Source organism: Aptenodytes patagonicus, chromosome 14 (genome assembly GCF_965638725.1).
Source record: "Aptenodytes patagonicus chromosome 14, bAptPat1.pri.cur, whole genome shotgun sequence".
Classification (NCBI taxonomy): Eukaryota; Metazoa; Chordata; class Aves; order Sphenisciformes; family Spheniscidae; genus Aptenodytes; species Aptenodytes patagonicus.
The window spans coordinates 5,687,874-5,710,117 of NC_134962.1; the positions used below are offsets into that span (position 1 = coordinate 5,687,874).

The window sequence follows — 22,244 nt, forward strand, 5'->3', positions numbered from 1 at the left end:
TGTAGATATTTTCCACAATGGCAGTGGCTATCTTCTACAATTTCCTAAGACAAAATTCTGGAAAGGTTATTCGGACATTGACTTTGAAAGCAAATTTCATTTTATTCATGCACGTCATATTTGTTTTCTCCAACTATGCTTAGCTAAAAGTAATAGTGCAGTTCTGAGTTGTACATTCAATTGTTTGCATTCTGAATGGGAGCTGCATTCACACAATGTGTCAGAGAGCTACTGACACTAAATAAATACTACTTAAAATATGCAACGTATTAATCTACAATAGCCACAACTCATGAAGAGGCTGAAGATGCTAATTCGCTGTCCAAAAAAATTTGGCAAAATAATTTCAGCAATAAATATACTCACTGAGAGTATCTCACAAACAAAGAAAAAAAAAAGGGAAGTGAAAGAAATATGCAATCACTTAACATTGGTTTTTCTCTTGCTAAAAATAGCTCCCTGGAATCATGTGCCTCCTCTGAAGCACTTCCTTATAGTCTTAAAAATTATGGCACATGACACAAAGTACCTGAGGCGCTTTGTGAAGCAGAGGCGGTTTTGTGTCTCTTTTCCCTCTCCTCCCCAATTGCATTTCTGTGAACCTCCAAGTCTGTCCTTATACCAAACCTGGCGTATGAAAAGCCTGTTTCTCTGTAGATTTTGTTTGCAGGCCTGTCATTCCTCAGCTCTGAGAAACCTCAAGCCTGCTAACTGCCCGAGTGCGCTTCCCAGGCACAGCCACCGAGCATGTGCTATTGCCGATTAGCGGTGCGAGCGTCACCAGAGAAAGAGGCGGCAGTGGCGGAAGGGTTGGCTTCGAGGGACTTTTGGCACTGTGGAGATTAGGAGCAGCCTGGCCCTGGGCACAGCTATTACCAGCCTGTCCCGCAGTGTCTATTATCAGGCTGCCCACTGCTTCCATTGCCTTCAGAGCGGGCCCGAGATACCAAAGCCCTGGCGATGGGCGTAAGCTAAGACCACAAACAAGACAGGCTTTTTTGGTTACTGGGGGGTTTTTTGTTTCTGTTTTTCTTGGGTTTTGGGTTTGGTTTTTTTTTTTTAATGCCACCACAGTACCCACTAGCAGCAGCTAGGCATGTGCAGGGAGGCATTCTGGGATACTTTTTTTTTTTTAATACGGTTTGCTTGGGAGGAACTAACTTCACAGTAGCAGAAAAGATTGTTGAGAAGAAAGCCTATTCAATTTGCGATAAGCCTGGCTACAGGCCACCGGAAAATTTTAGAGAGATCTGTGAATGGATGGCTACCAGACGAGCTGATGCCAGTCTCAACTAATCTGGGCTAGCTACATCATCCTTAGGAACGCTACCAAAACCCGTTGCATTCAACAGGCAATAAAGACTACCTACTTCACATTTTTCATTTAAGTTAGTAAAAAAAACTATTTAAAGACTGCCTCCCTCTGTCAGGTGGTCCAATGGAAATAAGGCAGGGCTGCCCACTGTAAGTTATCATCAGCGTAATGAGCCCGTATGTTTAAACAAATAGGTTTTGGTACAATCAGACTGGACAACCAAGCAGTCCGTTACCTTCCCCACACTGCAGGTCTATGACCCGGCAAAAACTTGGGGCTCGCAGCGTGTGAATTCATCTGTGGGGTAGTGCCCTTACTTGGGCCCTACTGCCACAACCGCGGTTACTGTCGAGTTTGGATCATTTGATGAATTGCCAAAAAGGTCAACCGCACAGCAGTCAGGCTCCGCTCTTGCCCTGCTGTTCCTTTTGTTGCATTGGTTCTCAGTGCCTCAGTTTCTCTATTCATAATGTGGAGCTAATAAACCTCAGGCCTTTTACAAAAAGTGCTGAGAGCTAAGGAAGAAAAGCTACGAGGGAAGAACTGGCTGTGGTTTACTAAACCTGTTTACCAAACATGAAAGCTCTACCCAACGTATGGAAAAGAGACTGGTAGTCCACTCACACAGATACTTAAACCTTCTGCAGGAAAATTGGAAAACTATTTCTACTATTGAGTAAATCTTGTAGCAGATAATAAAGAATCTTCAAATGTCCTGAACCCTAAGGAATAGCCTAAAAAATGGACACAGGCCTGTATTCTTTTGTAAACTGTAGCATAAAAGGGCTTGAGAAATTCAAAACTTGGATCTAGCAGAAAACCCCAACCAAACAAAAAACCGGGCCTGCCTGCCCTATGCAATCACACAGTCGCTGGGCGCAGCCTTACACAGTGCCGATGCCTTAGGCCAAAGCTAAAGGAACCCGTAACCCAGCCACACGGGGTCTGCGCCTGTCCCAGATACAAGTCCTCTTGTCACAAACCTTGTGTTGACAGCAACTGCGTATATTGAATCATCACGATATTTTAATAGCTTTTCCCTTTCCTTTTTTTTTAGGGGATGGGGGGGACGCGATCAAAATTGCTTCATTTTTGAGCGTGTGAGATGGAGGCCTCACCTGCATTCCCTACAGTGCGAGATGGAGGCCTCACCTGCATTCCCTACAGTGCACCCAGCGGGGCGGCTGCCCGTGGAGTGGGTGCTGCAGCTTTCACGGCCCCAGAGCAGGGAGCAGAACACAGCGATTTAAGGTCTCTCACTATGTTTGTTCCTTATCCCCTGAGAAATTAATTAGATGCCATTAGGAAGGACTTAGCGACGTACCGGCTGTACTCGGCATTATTACTGAGTCCAGCTTCCATCAGACACACGCTGATAAGCACGAAATAAGGAACTCAAGGGAGGCTCCGCATCCCCCGCCCGCCGCAGGTAAGCACGCAGCGCCCCGCCGTGCCCCGCCGCGGCCGCGCCGCCCCCAGCGCCCTGGCCGCTCCGCCCGCCGATGCGGCCCGCGGCCGCCCGCCCCTCCGGGGCCTCCCCGCCGCCCTTAAATGCCGGCGCCGGGGCCGCGCTGTGGAGGAAGGTGCTGCCGCCCCCAGCATGGCCGGGCCGCCCCAGCGCCGCCGCCTCCTCCTGCTGCTGCTCTGGGGCTGCCTCTGCCCGCCCGCCCGCGCCGGCCTTTACTTCAGGGAAGGGCAGCGCTGCTACAAGCCGGCCCCGCGCAAGGCTCCCGGGCTGAGGTGAGGTTCGCCCCCGCCGCCCCGTCCCTCACGGGGCTGCCGGCAGCCCCGGCCGCCTCCAAGCGGCGTCACGGAGAGGGCCCCGGGGTCGCCCCTGGGAAGGGGCTGGGCAGGCGCAGCCGCAGCGCCCGCCTGCGCGGGGGCTTTGCAAACCCGGCATCGCCCGGTCGCGGGGGCGGGGGGGTGGGTGCTCCCCGGAGCAGGCAGCCCTGGCCCCCGCTGCTCGGGGGCTGCTCCGCGGGGCGGCCCTGCACCGCGGGGCTCGGGGGGGTGTGGGGGGTCCGGGGGGGGGGGGGGGGCTCCGCGGGGCGCAGTGGCGGTCACGAGACCGCGCGGGCAGGGACCGGTCACGCTGCCCGCTGTCACGTGACCCGCGCCGCTCGCCGGACACTCCGTGAAAGCTGGTTTTTTTTAAAAAAAAAAACCGAAACAAAACAAAAAAAACCCCTCATTTGCCTGAAAATACAGGCCCGGGCAGCAGGGGAGCTAGTTCTTCTTTCTGCCCCGACACAGGACCTACCCCCGCCCGCACGAGTACCTGGACGTCTCTGCGCTACCCGCCAGCTGGGACTGGAGGAACGTGAACGGCGTCAATTACGCCAGCACCACTCGGAACCAGCACATCCCCCAGTACTGCGGGTCCTGCTGGGCCCACGGCAGCACCAGCGCTTTGGCAGGTACGCTGTGCTTAGGGCTGAGCGCTGCCCGCTCACCCGCCCAGCTCTTGCCCCCAGTGATTTACGGTTTTTGGTTAAGCAAAGGAAGTTTATCTTCAGCTTACAAAACAGCTCGTATAAAGAAGAGGTGCCAAATTACTGCAGTGAGTAATGCAGCAAAAACCGAGGCTGAGCCACCTGTGAATATACCAGGAACAGTGGGAATTCCCAAGCTGGCAGCTGAAGGCAAGGAGGTTTGGTTTCAAGAGAGAAAGCAATCAGAGCGAGGCTGTCCCCACCCTCTCAAAATTGTGCGAGGGCTAAAAAGCTGTTTGCAGAAGAAATACATTCATAGCTCCTGCCGCACTGCTATTTAGGGCCTGGAGCAAGAACTGGGTTTTCTGCCCCTCTTCTTGGAGGCGTGGTGATGGTAGCAGCAGATGCAAAAGCAGTTATCGTCCCTCCTCCCCTTTTTTGGTACTTCAGCCTGCCGCGCTACATCTAACAGCAGCGAGTGGCTGCTCCAGTGATGCCTAGATATGAGGAAATGAAAGAAGCTGCCTCTCGTGGGAAGGGCCCGCAGGGTATGAGCTTCAAGAGCCTTGTCATTCAAATGAACTGCCTACCACAGCATACAGACAAATCTAGTTTCAGCAGGTGTCTTTCCATCAGACTTTTTCTTGGGAAAAGGGGAGTAGGGGGTTGCTTCAGTTGGAGAAATATTTTCCCTAGAGAGAATACATGATGACTCGCATGCAACAGTAACATGCTGCAGAAGTACTGTTTGCACAGGGAGGCTGCAAGAGGATTGACTGTGAAAGAGAAATAGAAGAAATTGTGCAGAAATGGGAAGACGACACAGGTGTGAGCAGATGGCAGGAATCACAAAGCATCTGGTCTTAAGCAGTACAAGAATACAGACACATAAGAAACCCGCCATGATGTAGTGAAGCACTAGGACAGATAAAATAAAGCAACTTCTTAATTATATAACGTCAGTTAAAATTTATTGTGTACGTAGGTATACCAATATGTGCATCTTTATAAGTATAAAAGGTTCACTTTAAAAATCAGGATATTTTTTCTTAACTGCTGTGAATAGTTAAAGCATTCATTCTTCTCTTGTTGCTGGAAGACTAGGCTGGGATAATGCCTCCCGGTTCTGTCACGTATAGCTGAATGTTTTTAGTACTAATAGGATTAAAAGTACTACAGTGGCATCAGTTAAGACTGTTAATGCACTGTGAGAAGCAGTTTATAAATACTTACTGGGAAGCTTTTTTGCCAAGTAAGCTAGTTGTTTCTGACAAAATAAGGCAGCAGGGTGGCAATGCCTGTCTGAGATGGCAGGATAACAGTGAGATGTTGACATAACAGTGAAGATATACTTCTGAAAGCTTTTCCTTGCTTTGTGACGACTGTCTGTCAGAGCCAGAGACCTGGGCTGCATGGGCTTACGACTTTGCATGGATTTACGCGTAAATATTTACTCCTGTAAAAAAGGCTAGTAAGAGCTGGTTTTATGATGTGTATCTTTGCTGTCAAAGCCAGGAAATGGATCTAGAAGTTTTCAGCAGCTGTGACTTGAATTCAAAAAGGTCTAGGGCACTTCAAGGCTTTAAACAGATCCTACTCATCTGTGTATTTTTGCTGAGTTTTTAATGGAAAAAAGTTCTAATGGAAACCCACAATAATAACAACTCAGCATGACCTAACTCAAACCGACAGGCTGTGTGCCTCACTCTCGACAGTAGAGGCTTTTCCAACCACAAGTACTGTTGCCTGCAAACAGTTACAGGTTCAATGAAGGAGAAACAGTTTTAACACTAGTTGCAATGCGTAACCACCCATGTATTCCACTAACAAAAACCAATTTCTTATCCTTACAGATCGAATCAACATAAAGAGAAAAGGTGCATGGCCTTCTGCCTACCTCTCCGTTCAGAACGTGATTGATTGTGCTGACGCAGGATCCTGTGAAGGTGGCGACCACTCAGGTGTTTGGATGTATGCCCACGACCATGGCATTCCAGACGAGACCTGCAACAACTACCAAGCTAAGGATCAAAGTACGATGCCTATTTGCTTTGCTGTAAGGCTTCATCCCAGGTTTAGCAGATCTTAACATAAAAAAAAAAGATAGTTTTGGGGGGTTTCAGCGTACTGGTTCCTGCTGTTCAGGTTCAGTGTAGTACCTGCTGTTTGACTGACAGAACAGGTTTTCTTTACAGGCCTGTGTGTGTCGTCTTACTCTAGCCAGACAGCATAGCATTAAATCATACCCAGACAAGTTTGCACAGCTAAATTGTTTAAACTTAATCTCCTAAGTCTGTGATATACAATCTCTAATGTACTGAAATATTTACAAGTGTCACCTCAAGCTAAATGGAGGAGAAATGTAACCTTTGTCTGGTCATGTATGACTGGAATAGTTTCTGTATCTATAGAGAAGCACAGCTGAAACACTTCCTCATCAAAGCACTTATGCCTATGAAGTAAAGAATAGTAACTAGTGATTGTAGAGACTTTAAATGTGGTTTCCAGAAAGGAATTTAGTTCACCAGAGAGAGTATGTATTAGTAATAATTAAGTTATTAATATCTGTCTCAAATAAGTTAAAAGGAAAAAAAGCGTAGTGTGATATCATTAATTCACTTGAAGAAAAGCATTCTCTTGCAGTGATAATCTCACCTGTGTTTTGTAGAGTGTAAGAAGTTTAACCAGTGTGGAACTTGCGTCACTTTTGGAGAATGCCACGTGATAAAGAACTACACTCTATGGAAAGTTGCTGACTATGGGTCTGTCAGTGGAAGAGAAAAAATGATGGCGGAAATCTATACTAATGGACCAATTAGGTAAAAAAAAAAAAGTCTTGAATGGTAAAAAAGAAAATGTTTATTTACTAGTAATATTGGGATTGAAATACTTGAACCTCATTCCAGTGACTGAAGTGTACTTCTCCGCTCTAGCATATGTTATATAGCAGCTCTGCACTAATATGCAGACTTTAGGTTGTTTGTAGATAAATTGAGCTCTGAAGTCAAAATGCAAGAAAACCAGTTGTTTTTTAGCCAGGCCCCTGCCCTGATCCCCTTGTTTTCTCTGTTTTATTACAGCTGTGGCATAATGGCTACTGAAAAGTTGGATGCTTACACTGGAGGGCTTTATACAGAGTACAACCCCTTGCCTACGGTGAATCACATTGTATCTGTGGCTGGCTGGGGTGTAGAAAATGGAACAGAATACTGGATTGTTCGTAACTCATGGGGTGAACCCTGGGTAAGGAAACATGGGAACAAACACGTTTGCAGAATGACTTTAGAGGAAAGGTGGGGTTTTTCACTTGCAAACAGGAAGCTGCACGGCTAGCCTGTGGATAGAAAAAGTAAAACTTCCTTTGAACTAGACTAGCAATTAAAAAATGAAACCTAACTAATCTGAAGACAAGGATACTCAGCCAAAGTTACTTGAGTAATGTCAACTCAATCCCAAATGCTACCCTTCCATGGACATGCAGCTCCTGTTATGGGCAACTGTGAATTACTGTTAGTCGTAGGCAAAAATCAAGTCACATACCTGGGAATAGATGAGGGGGATGTCAATTCACCAAAGCCGATTGCCCCTTTAAATAAGGTTGCCCTCTGAACCCAGTGTTACACTTCATCTTGAGTGAATTCCTAGATTTGCTTATAAATCATTCATATTTGGAAGACACAACAGACTCAATAGCATATATTTTCTGTAGTTACATTTTCTAATTCACAACACAAATTAATTCTTTACAGGGTGAAAAAGGGTGGCTGAGAATTGTGACAAGTGCATATAAAGGTGGAAGAGGAGCAGAGTACAATCTTGCTATTGAAGAGGACTGTGCATATGGAGATGCTGTACTTCCTTGATTCTATATTGTACATCTTTCTGTTTAGGAACTACTTTGTTTGGAAGCTTCCCAGAACAACCTTTTTCTGTTTAAAGAATAGTAGTCTAAAACTCTTTCACAGTTCAACACCATCAGGCAGTTCTGCAAAATTAGCCCAGATAGCAACACACAATGTCTTCAAAGTAACATAAATACAGAACTGCCTTTAGATAACTATTTACAGCTTAAAAAAAAAAAAAGTAATTTAACCCATGAAAAAGTTGTCTGCCTTGATGCACAGTATTTAAATCATATTGACTTAGTCACAGAAACTGTGTATGTAAATCTCTATTTTTTAAATACAAATTATGTAGACATACTGGGAAGGAAAAAGTATACTCAATATTTGGGTCTAGAGCTTATATTAAATTCTCTGACATTATCGAGCAAATAATATCTCATGATAACGCAGATGAAAGAACACAGCTAAGTCTGGACATGATATATTAAAAAACTAAATCCTCTGTTGTTTCCTTGGCCTCCCAGTGAAACAGCATTGTTGGAAGTCTCATATAATGCAGTTGCTTTTATCCAACCAAAATGATACAATGGGAATTACTCTGATCAAAAGACAAAGTCTAAACACTTCTTAGTTATTTAATTAGTCTTGTCTTCGCTCACATTCCTTGCTTTAAGTAAGTGATTGGCTGTGCCATTTTTCCCCTAAAGAGGCTGTCCTGGTTTCAGCAGGGATAGAGTTAATGGTTTCCCCATATGGCCAGTGCAGAAGTCTAATGGAGAGTGGAGACTAACAGTAGACTATCATGGCCTAAATGAAGTCACGCCACTGCTGAGTGCTGCTGTGCCAGACATGCTAGAACTTCAATGCGAATTGGAGTCAAAGGCAGCCAAGTGGTATGCCACAGTTGATATTGCTAATGCGTTTTTCTCAATCCCATTGGCAGCAGAGTGCAGGCCACAGTTTGCTTTCACTTGGAGGGGCATCCAGTACACCTGGAACCGACTGCCCCAGGGGTGGAAACAGAGCCCCACGTTGGGCGCCAAAAAGGACTGTCGTGGTTTAACCTCAGCCAGCAACTAAGCCCCACCCAGCCACTCGCTCACTCCCCCCCAAGTGGGATGGGGGAGAGAATTGGAAGGGTAAAAGTGAGAAAACTCGTGGGTTGAGATAAAGACAGTTTAATAGGGAAAGCAAAAGCTGCACATGCAAGCAAAGCAAGGAATTCATTCACTGCTTCCCATGGGCAGGCAGGTGTTCAGCCATCTCCAGGAAAGCAGGGCTCCATCGCACCTAACCGTGACTTGGGAAGACAAACGCCATCACTCCAAACGTTCCCCCCTTCCTTCTTCTTCCCCCAGTTTCTATACTGAGCATGACGTCCCATGGTATGGAATGTCCCTTTGGCCAGTTGGGGTCAGCTGTCCTGGCTGTGCCCCCTCCCAGCTTCTTGTGCACCTCCAGCCTTCTCAGTCGGTAAAGCATGGGAAGCTGAAAAGTCCTTGACTAGTGTAAGCACTGCTCAGCAACAACTAAAGCATCGGTGTGTTATCAACATTGTTCTCACCCTAAATCCAAAACACAGCACTGTACCAGCTACTAGGAAGGAAATTAACTCTATCCCTGCCGAAACCAGGACAGAGGCAAAGTATAAATTGCCACAAGCCAGAATGCTTCACTAATTTGAAGAAAGGTAGCAAATTCTCTTCCTCAAAACTGAGTCAGTTACTAAGTGGCAAATCGGTACCATATCAATTGCTACTAACTGGCATTATTAATTGCATTTAATAAATGGATGTTTTTCTCTAACATGACTATGCTCATTAATACTTGTTTCCAGTCATCTTCTATTGTTGCACCTAACAAGCAGTCTCATGTGACAGATTAGTGCCAGTAAGGATTAATTCTGCCAAGCTGCAGTACCTGCTGTAACTTAAGTTCCATTGAGATATGAACATGGTAGCGTAACAGTATTGATCACACCATCATGGAAGCTTTAACTAGTTAAAAATCAGCTACATGGGTAAGTACAGAGGAACTCAAGTGTTTAGAGGAAGCGATCAAAAGCTTGAACACAGAGGAAAGCAAAAGTATACTTTGTTTGAACAGCTGGCAAATTTGCAACAGACACAGGAACAAACCCCTCCTGATTATCACTAAAAGATGATACAGGGCTACATCCTAAAATGAAGCTCTATAGGGTGAATTGTTTCTGTAGTTAATTCCAGTTAACAAAGAAAGGAAGTCAGGGGCTACAAAAAGCCAAACTTGTATGCTAATTCTACTTAAAATACTATGAAAAGTAGGTCTCATGGAATGATAGTACATCTTCTATTCAAAGATAGGCAAAGAAGGTCAGAACAGCTTCTGCAGAAGCAAGTTTTGCCCTTTTCAGGCTGTGCTTTAAGTTGATTAGAGCACTGTAAGTGTTATTATGGTAAGGTCAGTCACTGTGGAGAGGGTGTAGGTGAGAGACTGGCTGAGGTTCCTCTGAAAGGGAAGATGCACTCCTTTTTAGGAGGAGTTAAGAATCTATACAATTGGCTGCTGTCTCAAGAATTATCACGGTAGTTTAGAGTTCCCATTCATGAATCACTGACAACAGAGAAGAATAAAGTGATTTCCTTTTTAAATTTACAGCCAGTTGGACTTAAAATGTCACTGTCTTTTAGAAAGGAGGTTCTTCAGAAAACAGATGTGCTTGGAAAAGCACAGTGGGCTTGTCTATACCTCTCACTTTTAAACAAACAGTATTTGCCTGTACAAAGAGAAATCCAGCCAAATGAACAGAAAAAAAGAGTGATCTTAATGAAGCTTTAAAAGAAATCTCTGGAAAAGAAAAAAACCTTTATTTAAAAGTAAGTTATAAATCTTGGGTGTATCCCCCACTGTTTGGCATCAACCAGGACAGACTAGAGATAAGTATAAAAACCAAGCCACAACAAGCAGTAATGAAATTTCTGCACACAGTCATATTTTTGGACAAAAGTAGAATTCTAACATGGTAATGAAACTTACCAGTAACACTTGATGCATCTATTTAACAAAAAAAATAGATTTCAAAAGATAACACACTCATGTAGGATTCATCTGTTAATACAAAACTAGCCTTGATTGTTACAACTCCACTTGTGTTACACAAAACGGTTTTTTTTGTAGGATATTTAGAATTCTAATAACGCAAAGGTGAGAAAGAGGCATTATGGCTTCTCGGCAGCAAGAGAGCTAATCACACAATTGCTTTTTTACAACTCGCAACATCAAAAATGAGATCATTCAAGATTTAGTCTTCAGAGAACTATCTGCAAAGTGTTTTTAGTAGGAACTACCTTCCCCATTCTTCAAGTTTTGTATGTTACACAAAAAATCAGTGACAAATTCTGCAAGTAACCAAAATAGCGTTCTTTGAAATAAATCTGTTTCTCTCCTGCTATCCCCTTCAGAATATTCAGACTTACACTGATTTGTGTAACAACAGAAAATCCTTCGGTATTATTCCATTTTCCAAAGTACATTAACAATCCTCTGATATGAAGCTCAAGATCACCACACAAGTCAATCAAATGCCCTTCAGCCCTTTCTTCCTTGTTTTGGGTTCGTTGGTTTGGTTTTTTGGGGTTTATTTTTGCTGCTGTGTTGCCCAGTTATAGAACCTTACTGGTGGAGAGTGGCAAAGTAGTGATCATGTGCTCCACATTCTTGGTATTTTCCATTGCTTAGTTCATCATAATAAAATTAGATTTGCAATGAGCTTAAAAGAAAATCAAAAAAAAGAGTGAGTGTTCAGTACATTACTCTGATTTATCTGTCATTACATAAATAATTAGGATTTTAGGGTCTGGACAGATGTTTTTGTTTTAGGATAGGAGTGTATTATGACAGACTACTTCCCTTCCTATCCTTTCCTTACTACAGCGCTAGTTCTCAAAAAGCAGTATTTGCCTCCAAGTTCCTCACTACTACCCAGAGATTCTTGATTAAAGGAAAATTGCTAAACACAGGCCCCTAAAAGGGAAGTTATCTGTGAAAATATCCGGCAGGCATTCCTATTTTTAGCAATCTTCCTCCTAAACATTATTTGCAAATTGTAACAAATACAAAAGCAGCAGGTACGCAATGAATAAATGTGACTTACCTATAAACTCAGTGACAGGATCATGTTCGCCTTCTGTTTTAATAGTACCTGCAATACTTTCATTCTCCAAGATTGGAAGAAAAAGCTGTACAAAGTCTGAAGTATATGGAGGAGCAATCACATCCAGCACCTGAAACAGCAGACAAAAATGGTTTATTCTTCCAGTTAGTGGGGTAGCAGGGACAATATTTAATTCACAATACTAGTCTTGAAAGCATGCAAGTAGTTGCACTTAACACCTCTTGTTCTCCATACAAGTAATTAATTATGTATTCTTGTGGTACTCTACCCAGTACCTTAATACTTTCAGAAGTCAGGAGTCAGTAGGACTAAGTCACATCCTAGTGAATACTGGTATTACATACATTGCTCAAAATCTGATCTCGTATCTTAATATTTTTGAATCTGAGGCAAGCTGATTTAATATCCAAACACATACAACTCATCTTAAAAATCCATTTCTGTATGTTAGTAAACACAATTTTTGCTGCTGACCTCTGTAACAAAATATCTGATGAGAGATATATCTGTATCTAGCTTCTCCAGGCATTTGCGGATATAGCTGACAACAGGCAGGACATATCCTCGACTGAGTAAGTGCACCATTCTATCCAAGAGAGTCTTCTTCAATTCCAGCTGATGGCAGGAGTCAGAGGAGTGAAGGGGGAGGAGAAGAAACCAACAGATTAGAACTTCCTCTTGAAAGCATGCCATTTTTATTGCATATTCTTATTGATTCAATATCTGCTATGTTACTTTTTAACCATGACCATATTCCTAAATTAAAGTCTTAAAACTCCTGTGACAGCAAAAGCTGTTATCTTGAATAAGCTAACTAATATGAAGGAATACAAATACTGAATCCTTTGAGAATCACCTGCTCCATTACATCAAGCTGCGAATGTTCTGTTTCGAAGAGCTTGACAAGAAGTTGTAGAACTTGGGGATGAAGCAGCTGATGGCATGTACTGATCTGCAAACAAGACAAGAAAGTTAGAGCCTCAGAACTTCAATTTAAAAACCGATGCACCAGGCTTTATTAGACAAGTTTACATTGATGTTCAGTACCAGACATAAATTCTTTTAGAAAAGTATTCCACTGTTTCTTTCTTTGATGCCTTAAGTTTTCCTAGTGTAAATAATGCTGAGATGACAAAACCAAATAATTAACTCTGAATAGAAACAGATCAATCTCTGTATATTTACTGACTTGCTGCAAATGATAGGCATCCAGTGAACCGGATTTACTTCGGGTTCCAAGTGTCAAAAGTGTTTTTACCCTCCAGCCAGATTTTATATACACCCTTACCTCATCCAGTAACGCCAGATGAACCGGAGTGTGATCAGTCTGCAGCTGGAAGTATCGTGGTTCTGACACTGTCCAATCCACCCACTTTAATACACCCATTGCCACCACTGGGAACCTACAGAAGAAGAGATCACTTTAGCACAGGAGCATCAAAAAAAAAAACCAAAACAAAACCCCAAAACACACCAAACCAAAAAACCCAAACCCACCCCCCGCCCCAAGAACCCAAACAACCCCAAAACAAAACAAAAAACTCCCAGTAAATTTAAAAAAAAAAAAAAATCTTTCAGTATATTCTAATGGTTGCTAGTTTCAGTTTAACTTACAGCAGAATTAATAAAGCTCAAAAAGTTTAGTTTGAAAAGTTGCCAGCACATCAAGGGTTAAAAAAAATAGTCCAGAGGAAAATTCTTTCTACAAAGACACTCCCTGCTCAGCACAAAATACAAAAAATATGCAACAAAATTCATGTACACTCCAAGTTTTTTCCAATTTATTCAATGCCTGATATTTCATATTTTTAAGATGAGAAGAAAGGATGCAGCTATTGCTAGGAAAGCTTTATTAGGAAGACAAAGCAATCTGTCATCTTTTTCCAGTGGCAAAGAAAAGCATATTCTGTGACACAAGAAGGACAAATTGTCAGTGAAAGCCAGAATCTATGTCCTCATGAGAGAGATTCCAAAAAGTCAGATTTTGCAAGCTGCTTTCAGACCACATCTTCACATATTCTACAGTGAGGATGTTCTCACAGAGTAGCCCACAAAGACATTTCCCTTTAGCAGTACTGCCTCTCCTAAATAATACTTTTCTTCCAACAGCTGAAGATTGGGACCAGTCTCTCTGCTCACCTGATGCACTGATAAAGAGTGCTCAGTTCTGCAACCAACTCTGATGCTCCTTTGTTCTCATTGCAACACAGATTGTGAACAGTTTCAATGGCTTTTGAGGTTGACTTGAGTTCATCCTTGTTTATGCTGACTCTCTTGTTCTGAAAAATTGCAAAGTTTGAATGCAAGTCATTGAAATACAGGATGTCTTTGGTTATTTAAGGAAAGGAATTGTAACCTGTGATAAGCCTAAGATTACATCATGCTTCTCAAAATTTAGACTCAAATGCGAGTTTCAGAAGACCTAAGTATCAATGAGCTGAAGTACAAGGATGCTTGCTTTATTTAATTCCCTAAGAATTACTTTATCTACTTCATAGAATTAAATTCTTCTTCCTCTGAAAAAGAACATACGGTTCTAGTAGCAGAGAACTGCTACTGATAACCTTTGCAGGGAGGTGGGGGAAGAGAGCAAAACTACTCAGTGCATTCAGAGACTTTTATAGCACTATTTGATCATCAGGGATCTTCAGGATCTACATTTCTTAAGTCATTTCAGTTGAAGCCAGAAACATTTCATATTAAAATAAGTAAATCAAGCTGAATACATTATTTTAAACTGAGTAACTTCATGACCACACATTTTCTTCAGCACAGTCAGGCCACTGTAGGTAAAAATAATGTTATTCGCAGAACTGAACATCACCTTTTTCCACATCTCTACTACGCTAGCTGCATATGCCAGTATGTGAATATATTTATGTTTGTGGTCCTGGTTGATCTTAGCACCTGGCTTAAACAATGACTGCATGAAGAGGTCCAGAAAGGCAGGTACTCGAATCTGTGAAGAAAATGAATGGTTTATTAGAGCCAGAGAATTACAAGAGGTGACTAAAAATATAATTTTTGCATCTGATATACCTTGCATAGAATGAGATATAACACATTCCCGCCTTGGGAGTAGGTTAGATAGTTTTCTGAAAAGACCCAAACTTTTGACCAGGGAAAAAAAAAAATAAAAAAGTAAACAGAGTTACAGACTAAATTGCTAAAGTATCTAAATGCCACCATTTGTTACCAGAACCCATGTTAGAAAGAGGCAGTGAGAAATCTGAAACATGCCATTTAGGCCTGCTTATAACAAATTGCAAAACTGGGTGGTTTCTTTTATTAAAAGAAGTTAATTAATTCCTTGACATCTTTATCTCCTATTGAGAAGTTCTTTAATTAATTTGATTATATATAAAAAGACAACTTGGAATGATTAAAGAAAAAAAATATCAATCCACAAGCTAATGCAAAATAGAATACAAGTAGTAGTTTCACATTTAGATATTACTTAAAATTATAGAGGGATCAGTCTGAGTACTAACTTTATTTTGTGTCGGTACAACACCTAACACAACAAGACCTCATATTTCTGAATGCTACTGCAATAGAATTAAGTTTCAGAGGTTATAAAAAGACAACTACTAACCAGTTCTACCGGAGGTGGGTCCATGCTTGTAAACATTTTGAACAGAACAGTGATATCTGCTGGATTCAGAGCTCCTTTGGACAACATCGCACCAAGAGCCTGACATGCTCGAGGATAGGAAGCTGCAGTACCCAATGCTAAAGTGATCTGACTAGCATCATGGCCTCTAAATGAAGAGCAAACATACATAGCAACTTATTTTCTTAATTCGGATATTTTAGTTTTAGCCTCACTGAGTCAACAGGGCACATCCTATGGAATGTAATGCCTTAGGGCAGAACCCCTTATCCTGGGTAGTTATAGAAATAGATCTGTATTTCCCTTGTTTGTTTCTAAAGTGTTCGTAGAATAATAAAAATATGTATTTTTTTTAATAGAGAGAAACTTCAATTCTTTGCTCTTCTTATTTCAGGTCTCCCAGTACAGGACATGGAACTTTTCTGTTGTTCTACGAATTAAAGCTTGCTACAAGAACTGCTCTGTTGCAGCTAAGAATTTTCCTTTTGCTGGTAAAAGGTAATCAAGAATGACCAAAAGACAGTAGTTTACAAATTCCGGTGACTTACATTTCACTAATAACATAACTCCCACTTACTTCTCATGAGCATACCGCTGAACCTCCTGAGCAATCCGTCTGACAGCTGACCCTCCTTGCTCTTCTTGAGCCAATATGGACATCATAGATTGAGCAAAAAGGTAAGTGTGTTCTCCATGGCACACCATCTTCTGTGAAAGCACACAAACAAAAATCTTACCAGTCAACAAGAAACATGCAGGTATACTTCTGTGATTACACTGCTGCAATAGCAAAGATTTCACTGAAATCTACTAATCAAAAGAAGGAAAAAAAAAACCCCACCAAACACCAAAACACAAACAACTAAACAAGAAAACCAAAAACCCAACAGCCAAGAAGAAAGTACATAAAGTTTAGTGTCACTATGCATTGATACCATGCAAGAAGTAATGGATAAATTGAGAACTTTGTTTCTTAAATGCCAAAATTGAGAGGAAATTCTCTCCTACTTATACTCAGTACTTTCTCTGCAATATTTTAAAAGTAGAAGTACAAAGCCATCCAAAAGTCATTGTGCTATTTCACAACACAGAACATATGCTGGGTTGATTCAGATGGCAACGTCCACACTGACGTGGATGATAAAAGAATTATTTTAATTTGCCAGGGGACTGACTAGACTGATCTTCAGATCTTGCATTAAACGTGAAAGACAACAGTTCTACCTTCACCGTTTTACAATGCATTTAAGAAATATAAGAAGTGTCACATAAGCAACCCAAGGAATTCTTGGTCACAGAATGACCAAAAAGCATAAATTTCTACTTTTGAACTCAGATATACCTTCTCTTCTTAAGATTTTGTAAGACTTGATAAGATGTCAAGATTCTCTACAATCCCACAATGATTTGTATATCCTAACCAGAAAACACTATTTTCTTTCCATATAAAAAGGGGGAAAAAAAAAGGGGGGGGGGAAAGCCTTACAGCAAACTCAGGGAGGTTTTTTTCAAGGTTTTCTTCTCCTCCGTCTAAAATTGTTGCCAGAGATGTACGCAGTACTCTGGAAAATACTTCTAGTTGCTGACATGCTGTTGAAACACTGGTTATTTCCCCTTGATATCCAGCATCAGATATAAGCTATAACAACAAAAACATCACAGAAAACTTGTATTGTTTACATTGCAGATATTCTAACAAGTCTAGAAGAACACACAGAATGTAAGATTTGCCTCTGCATACACTTACTGGAATTCACATTCATCTTTTAGACTACAGAAAAATAAACCAATAAAGATGTAGCAAAAAGAAAGTAAACCTTAATTATATAAGAATACTTCAGAGCACATCAAGATGTATCATAACATTCTTTCCATGTCACAGAAACATACAAAACTGACTGAAATGTTCCACTGCACCAGAAATCCAGAAGTTTCAAATACAGATCAAAGAAAAACAAACAAACCAACCCCAACAAAAAACCCCACAATAAAACAAAACAAAAAACCCAACAAAAAACTCAAGAAGCAGTACTTCAAACTGGGAAACTAGACTTACCACTTGCAACCTGTAACACAATTCCTCCCACCAAAATGTACTTGTACTGTTCTGATGTTTGAATAAGCAGTATTATGCAGGAACACATACGGATACAGGCAAGACCACAGCCAATATTTGATGCCAGAACAATTATCCCTTTATAGATATTCTCTCATTTGCTAGACTTGGGTATACTACCTTCACAGTAAAATTAAGCATTAAACAGTCGGGATGGGCTTCTGCCAACTTGTAAAAGAGATCTCTCCACGTAGTATGTGCTATCATTTGCTCAAGCCAGGCTGGAGTCTGAAAAGATCAGAGCAATAGAGAGAAATGTAAGAATATCTAGTTGTCAACATCATTAAAAGTAAGCCTTTTACCTCTCAGGAGTCCTGCAAGTTGTTATACAGGACTTCATTACAAAGGAGGATGCAGTCAAAGTGTCTAAGTTCTCTAAGCCTCTGAGGACTCCAGTGAAATACAGTCAGTTTTCTGAAACCAGTTGTTTCTTAACAAAAGAGCTTTGAAGATACAATTTCCCTTCCCCCACCATCTACTACTCCATCGGATGAAGGCATCTATGTAGGATCCACTCGTGTAAAGATAGCAACACGGATTCCATGCACACCTCTCCTTCCTCTGTAAAGATGGAATCTGCTTTCCGAGGGTCAAAATGCTTGATAAGTAAGCTCTTTAAATGGTTTTCTACAGTCTCCTGAACTTGCACTGGCTCAACACCTGTATAGGAGGAACAAAAAACTTGGCAGATGCAATCCAATCAAACATAGCACCAACATCTTAAATTTTTCAACAAGAACAGAAACTACTCAGAAATTTATCAACACGCAGAAGATGAGAGGAGAGCCATCAGTTCTACTATCAAGCCACACTGACACAGACAGATTTAGAGATTCTCAATCTTTTTTCCTAAATGCAGACTGTTTAGGATCACAGGCAGGTTACACTAGTCCTTTTCCTCTTGCTCTCTTCATCAGTCATACAAACAGCAATGCCAGTCATCTTGCAAGACTGTTACTGGGCACGATACCAAAATACATATATCTTAAACACAAAAGGGATTACCAGGATTGGTGCACAAACCCACCTTACTACAGACTAAAGTCCATCCTTTTAATATATTGGCTATCGGTAGCTTTGATAGTATACTACAAAACAATACACAAAGTGGTAGTAAGTAGTTCTACATTTCTGAGATCAGAGTGTAATACTTCTGATAAAGTTTATACTAGCTAAGGGACAAAGATACCACAAGTTAATGCTGAACATGTCTTGCAAGAGGCTGCTGAAGAATTCACAAGCAGACTGGTAATACAGAATTCTTGTCTCAGAGAATACAGGCATCTGTATGAGAATCGTCCATCTAACCACTGATCCACTGAAAGGGATCAGTAACTAGTAATAAGGTAACTTCCCCCCCCCCAATATTAATTATATTCTATTACAAAATATCAAATATTGCTACTACCATCTATGTAACAGTACCCTTGCCCTTGTGCATGAAAACAAAAAGAAGCTATAGTTTATGCAGTTGCTTCAACTATATTACCCTTTATAATACAGTTTGTGGGCATTTCAAAATGTTCATCAACAGAACACTTATTCTCTGAGCAGAATAAACGTATTATTATAAAGAATTTAGTCACATACACATACAGGATGACAACTTTATAATGATCCACTTCCTAAGTATGATCAAATTTGCCACCGATTCAGATATTTCTGACAAAAGGAAGACTATAGACCCAAATTATACTGTATCACTTATCGTACCTGTTTGAATGAGCCACTCTGCCAGCAAATTTACAGTCTGTGCCACTGCAGTGTAGTTTTCAGAGAGGAGCTGGATAACATTCTCTGGAGAACCTCCTGCTTGGAAATATCTGATGAAAGGATTGGAAAACAACTATTTGAAAGTTATGTTACAAAAACAAAACCAACTGAACTCTAAATAAAGGGAAAACAGCAGCATCATTTATCCATTTCACACACACTTCTATACAAAGTGATAACACTGTATCTATAACACATAACATGCACTGTAACACACGTAAGGTTACACTCACCTCTTTAACGTGTTAAATATAGACGGCTCCATTATATAGTCTGGGGTTGAAAATTTCTTCAGGCATTCTTGCTGGACTTCAGCATCATCTTCTCCCTCTCCATCTTCATCGTCTTGCTATTCCAAGCACAGTCAAGTCAGCCAGCTCTTGTCCCGTTTCCCCCTTGTACTCCCGTATTTAGGCTATTTTTGCCCACAGAAACTCACACACCGCAGTTTACCACAGCAAGCACCCTGCTCCCCAGACAAATACGACTTCTTAACAGAGAAGGCGCAAAAACAAGCACTGCCGCGCAGTTGTTTTCCTCCTTTTTAACCCCCTCAAGCCCCAGGCCCCACCACAGCGAAGACTTCCCCGCCCGCCTCCACGCTCGGCGCTTTTCGCCTCAGCTCGGAGCCCCAGACGCGGCTCCCCCCGCCCGCAGGGCGGCAGGGCCCGGGAGCTCCTCCGGGACCCACCCGGGGACCAGGCGGCGTCCCTCGGGAGAAGCCCTCCGCTCTGCAGAGCGGCGCGGAGGGAGAGCGCTCCCCCTCACAGGCCGCTTCAGGCCCGACGCCCAACTGCCGGCTCCCGCCGCGCGACCGGGCAGCCCCGCGCCGCCGCTAAGGCGCCCGCAAGTGCTCACCGTCCCTCCGTCCGCCTCGTTCCCCCACTCTGCCGCGCTGCCTTCGAAGTAATCGGCGTCCTCCATGGCTCCTCCCGTCCCGCCCCGGGCCGAAAAAGCCGCGGCGACTGCCGGAACCAGGCCGCGACCGCCCCCCTGGGCGGAGCAGCGCGGAATGGCGGGCGCCGAGAGGGTGGAGCCGCTGCCGCCGGCGGACAGGGCCGAGAAGGGGGGGGATCGCCGCGGCGGCCCTCGGAGCAGGGGGCGGCTGGTGCGTGATACCCGTCACCTTTCTGCCGCTCGGGGATGGTGGAAGATTTCCTGCCCCAGACGTGCTGACACGTCCCCCGCCCCGGGACGTGCTGACAGGAGCCGGCGGCAGCGCGGCCTGTGCCGGCGGAGCGGGGTGCCGGGGCGGCAGCTACCTCACGCCTCAGCGCTGCTCTCGGCTGGAGCCGGCGTTCACGGCGGTGAAGCCGTTCCTTGGTGAATTATGGCTAAAACCATCCATGAGCGCCAGCAGGTAGAAATGAAATACGGAAACGTCAAAGCTGGCCCCGTGACAGCGGTTCCCAAGGAGGTGGAGGTTCGCTCTGTCCCCGTTCAAGCCGTTCATGCCCGGTTAGTCACTGCTGGAGAGCCAAGGCAGAAGAGAGCATACAGTCAGAGGGAAAGAAATAAAGTCAGAGGGAAAAAGAAGCCAATGGAAATTTAAAAGCAAACTTCCCTACCCTGCAAAACCTCCCAAAGCCTCCCGGCGCAGCAGCAATTAGGCGGGGATTGCAAGGGAAGAGGAAAGAACTGGATGTGTCGCTCTTCTGGCTGCAGTTGTGTCACAGCAGTTTACTTGCACTTTCTGAAGCGTAAAGAGGATATTGGACAACAGCAACAAGTTGATAGTAATGATCAAATGTTATGGTAGAATTAAAAACTAACAAGTAGGAAAAAAAAGAGGGTTAAAGACTAGGAAAGATAACTTTGGTGGAATGGTAGTGGTAAGATTTTTAGGACCAGATTTTAGTGGTAAAGTTTTAGGACCAGCATTGGTGTAACTGTGTACCCAACACTTGCCGGAGAATAACACTAAAGAACATTTTTGCCTTTTCTCATTGCAAACAATTTTTTGGGGGGGTTACTTTTAGCCTAAGACAAAATCTTGAAGTCTTTGATCTAAAAAAATCTTAATAAACCAACTGTAGTCCCTATAAATAACACTATTGGCATTACAGTTAGCAGTTTCATTTCTGGGCAGGAGAGAGGTCTGTGCTGCGTGAGCCAAGTTCCCTGTTTCTGAGGCTCTTAGGCTGTCTGTAACCACGCAGGGCAGCCTGTTACGCAGGATTTGTTCCCCTGTACATGAAGCTGGATCCCCAGAGCAGTGGTGGTGCTAACCTCGGGACCTTAGTATAGCCCTTCTTGGGGGTGCCAAGAGAGGGGGTCCCAAAGGAGACCGGCTGAGCTGGGGTGCTGACCGAAGGCAACCGGCCAAGAGGGCCCCCAGCGAAGAGAGGGACTAGGAAGTTACAGACAAATGAAGAGGGGGTAAGTCTAAAATGAAAACTGAGCATACAATCTGATCTTAGGCAAGGAGATAGGCATTACTGAAATGGAGACCATGTGAGAGAAACAGAGTCCCTTTGTCTCTCTTTTGATTGACTCCTGTTCTTCAGCTGTATAAGAGTTTAACTGTGAGAAAGGGGAGGGTGAGGGTGTGTTCTGGGATTTGGAGGGCAGCCAAGAGCATTGCTGATTAATTATTTAAAAGGTCCTTTACTCTCATTCAGTTTCTAACTGAAAAATAGTAAAAAGACATTACATAGTCTTCTATGCAGTCCATGAAATTGCTGGGTCTGAAAGGCCAAAAAGCCCTGTTTAGAAGTAAGTTGTCGTAGGATCTTCAAGAGACGCAGTCCTTGTTCAGGTGTGGTCACTGTACTAGTTAAAGGGCTTACTGCACTTAAAATTTCAGTATAGAACCTATACACCACTACCTGAACTGCAGCACAGCGCGAGTTGTGCTGTCATATGCTGCCCTACAGCAGTGAAGCAACCCTTTCTGAAACATTTGCTGGGACTCAGGAAAAAAAGGAGAGTTTACCGCTTGTGGAAGAAGGGGCAGGCGACTCAAGAAGAGTACAGGGATCTCGTTAGGTCGTGCAG

At 42.9% G+C, this 22,244-nt stretch overlaps 2 protein-coding genes across 2 annotated transcripts; one reads left to right on the forward strand and one right to left on the reverse strand.

The window, feature by feature from the left end:
- Positions 1-2,870: 2,870 nt before the first annotated feature.
- Positions 2,871-9,398, forward strand: CTSZ (cathepsin Z). The gene is made up of 6 exons (XM_076352212.1): positions 2,871-3,055; positions 3,569-3,732; positions 5,601-5,780; positions 6,416-6,566; positions 6,828-6,990; positions 7,497-9,398. The coding sequence occupies exons 1-6, from the start codon at positions 2,916-2,918 to the stop codon at positions 7,608-7,610; spliced, it is 912 nt and encodes a 303-aa protein (XP_076208327.1). The 5' UTR covers positions 2,871-2,915; the 3' UTR covers positions 7,611-9,398.
- A 1,017-nt stretch (positions 9,399-10,415) lies between these two features.
- Positions 10,416-20,216, reverse strand: NELFCD (negative elongation factor complex member C/D). Its single transcript, XM_076352208.1, has 15 exons — positions 20,106-20,216; positions 19,481-19,596; positions 19,188-19,297; positions 18,025-18,134; positions 17,595-17,702; positions 16,845-16,997; positions 15,936-16,066; positions 15,341-15,506; positions 14,570-14,704; positions 13,885-14,024; positions 13,034-13,148; positions 12,602-12,697; positions 12,220-12,360; positions 11,725-11,854; positions 10,416-11,340 (listed from the first exon to the last, which is right to left on the reverse strand). The coding sequence occupies exons 1-15, from the start codon at positions 20,169-20,171 to the stop codon at positions 11,306-11,308; spliced, it is 1,752 nt and encodes a 583-aa protein (XP_076208323.1). The 5' UTR covers positions 20,172-20,216; the 3' UTR covers positions 10,416-11,305.
- Positions 20,217-22,244: the final 2,028 nt, after the last annotated feature.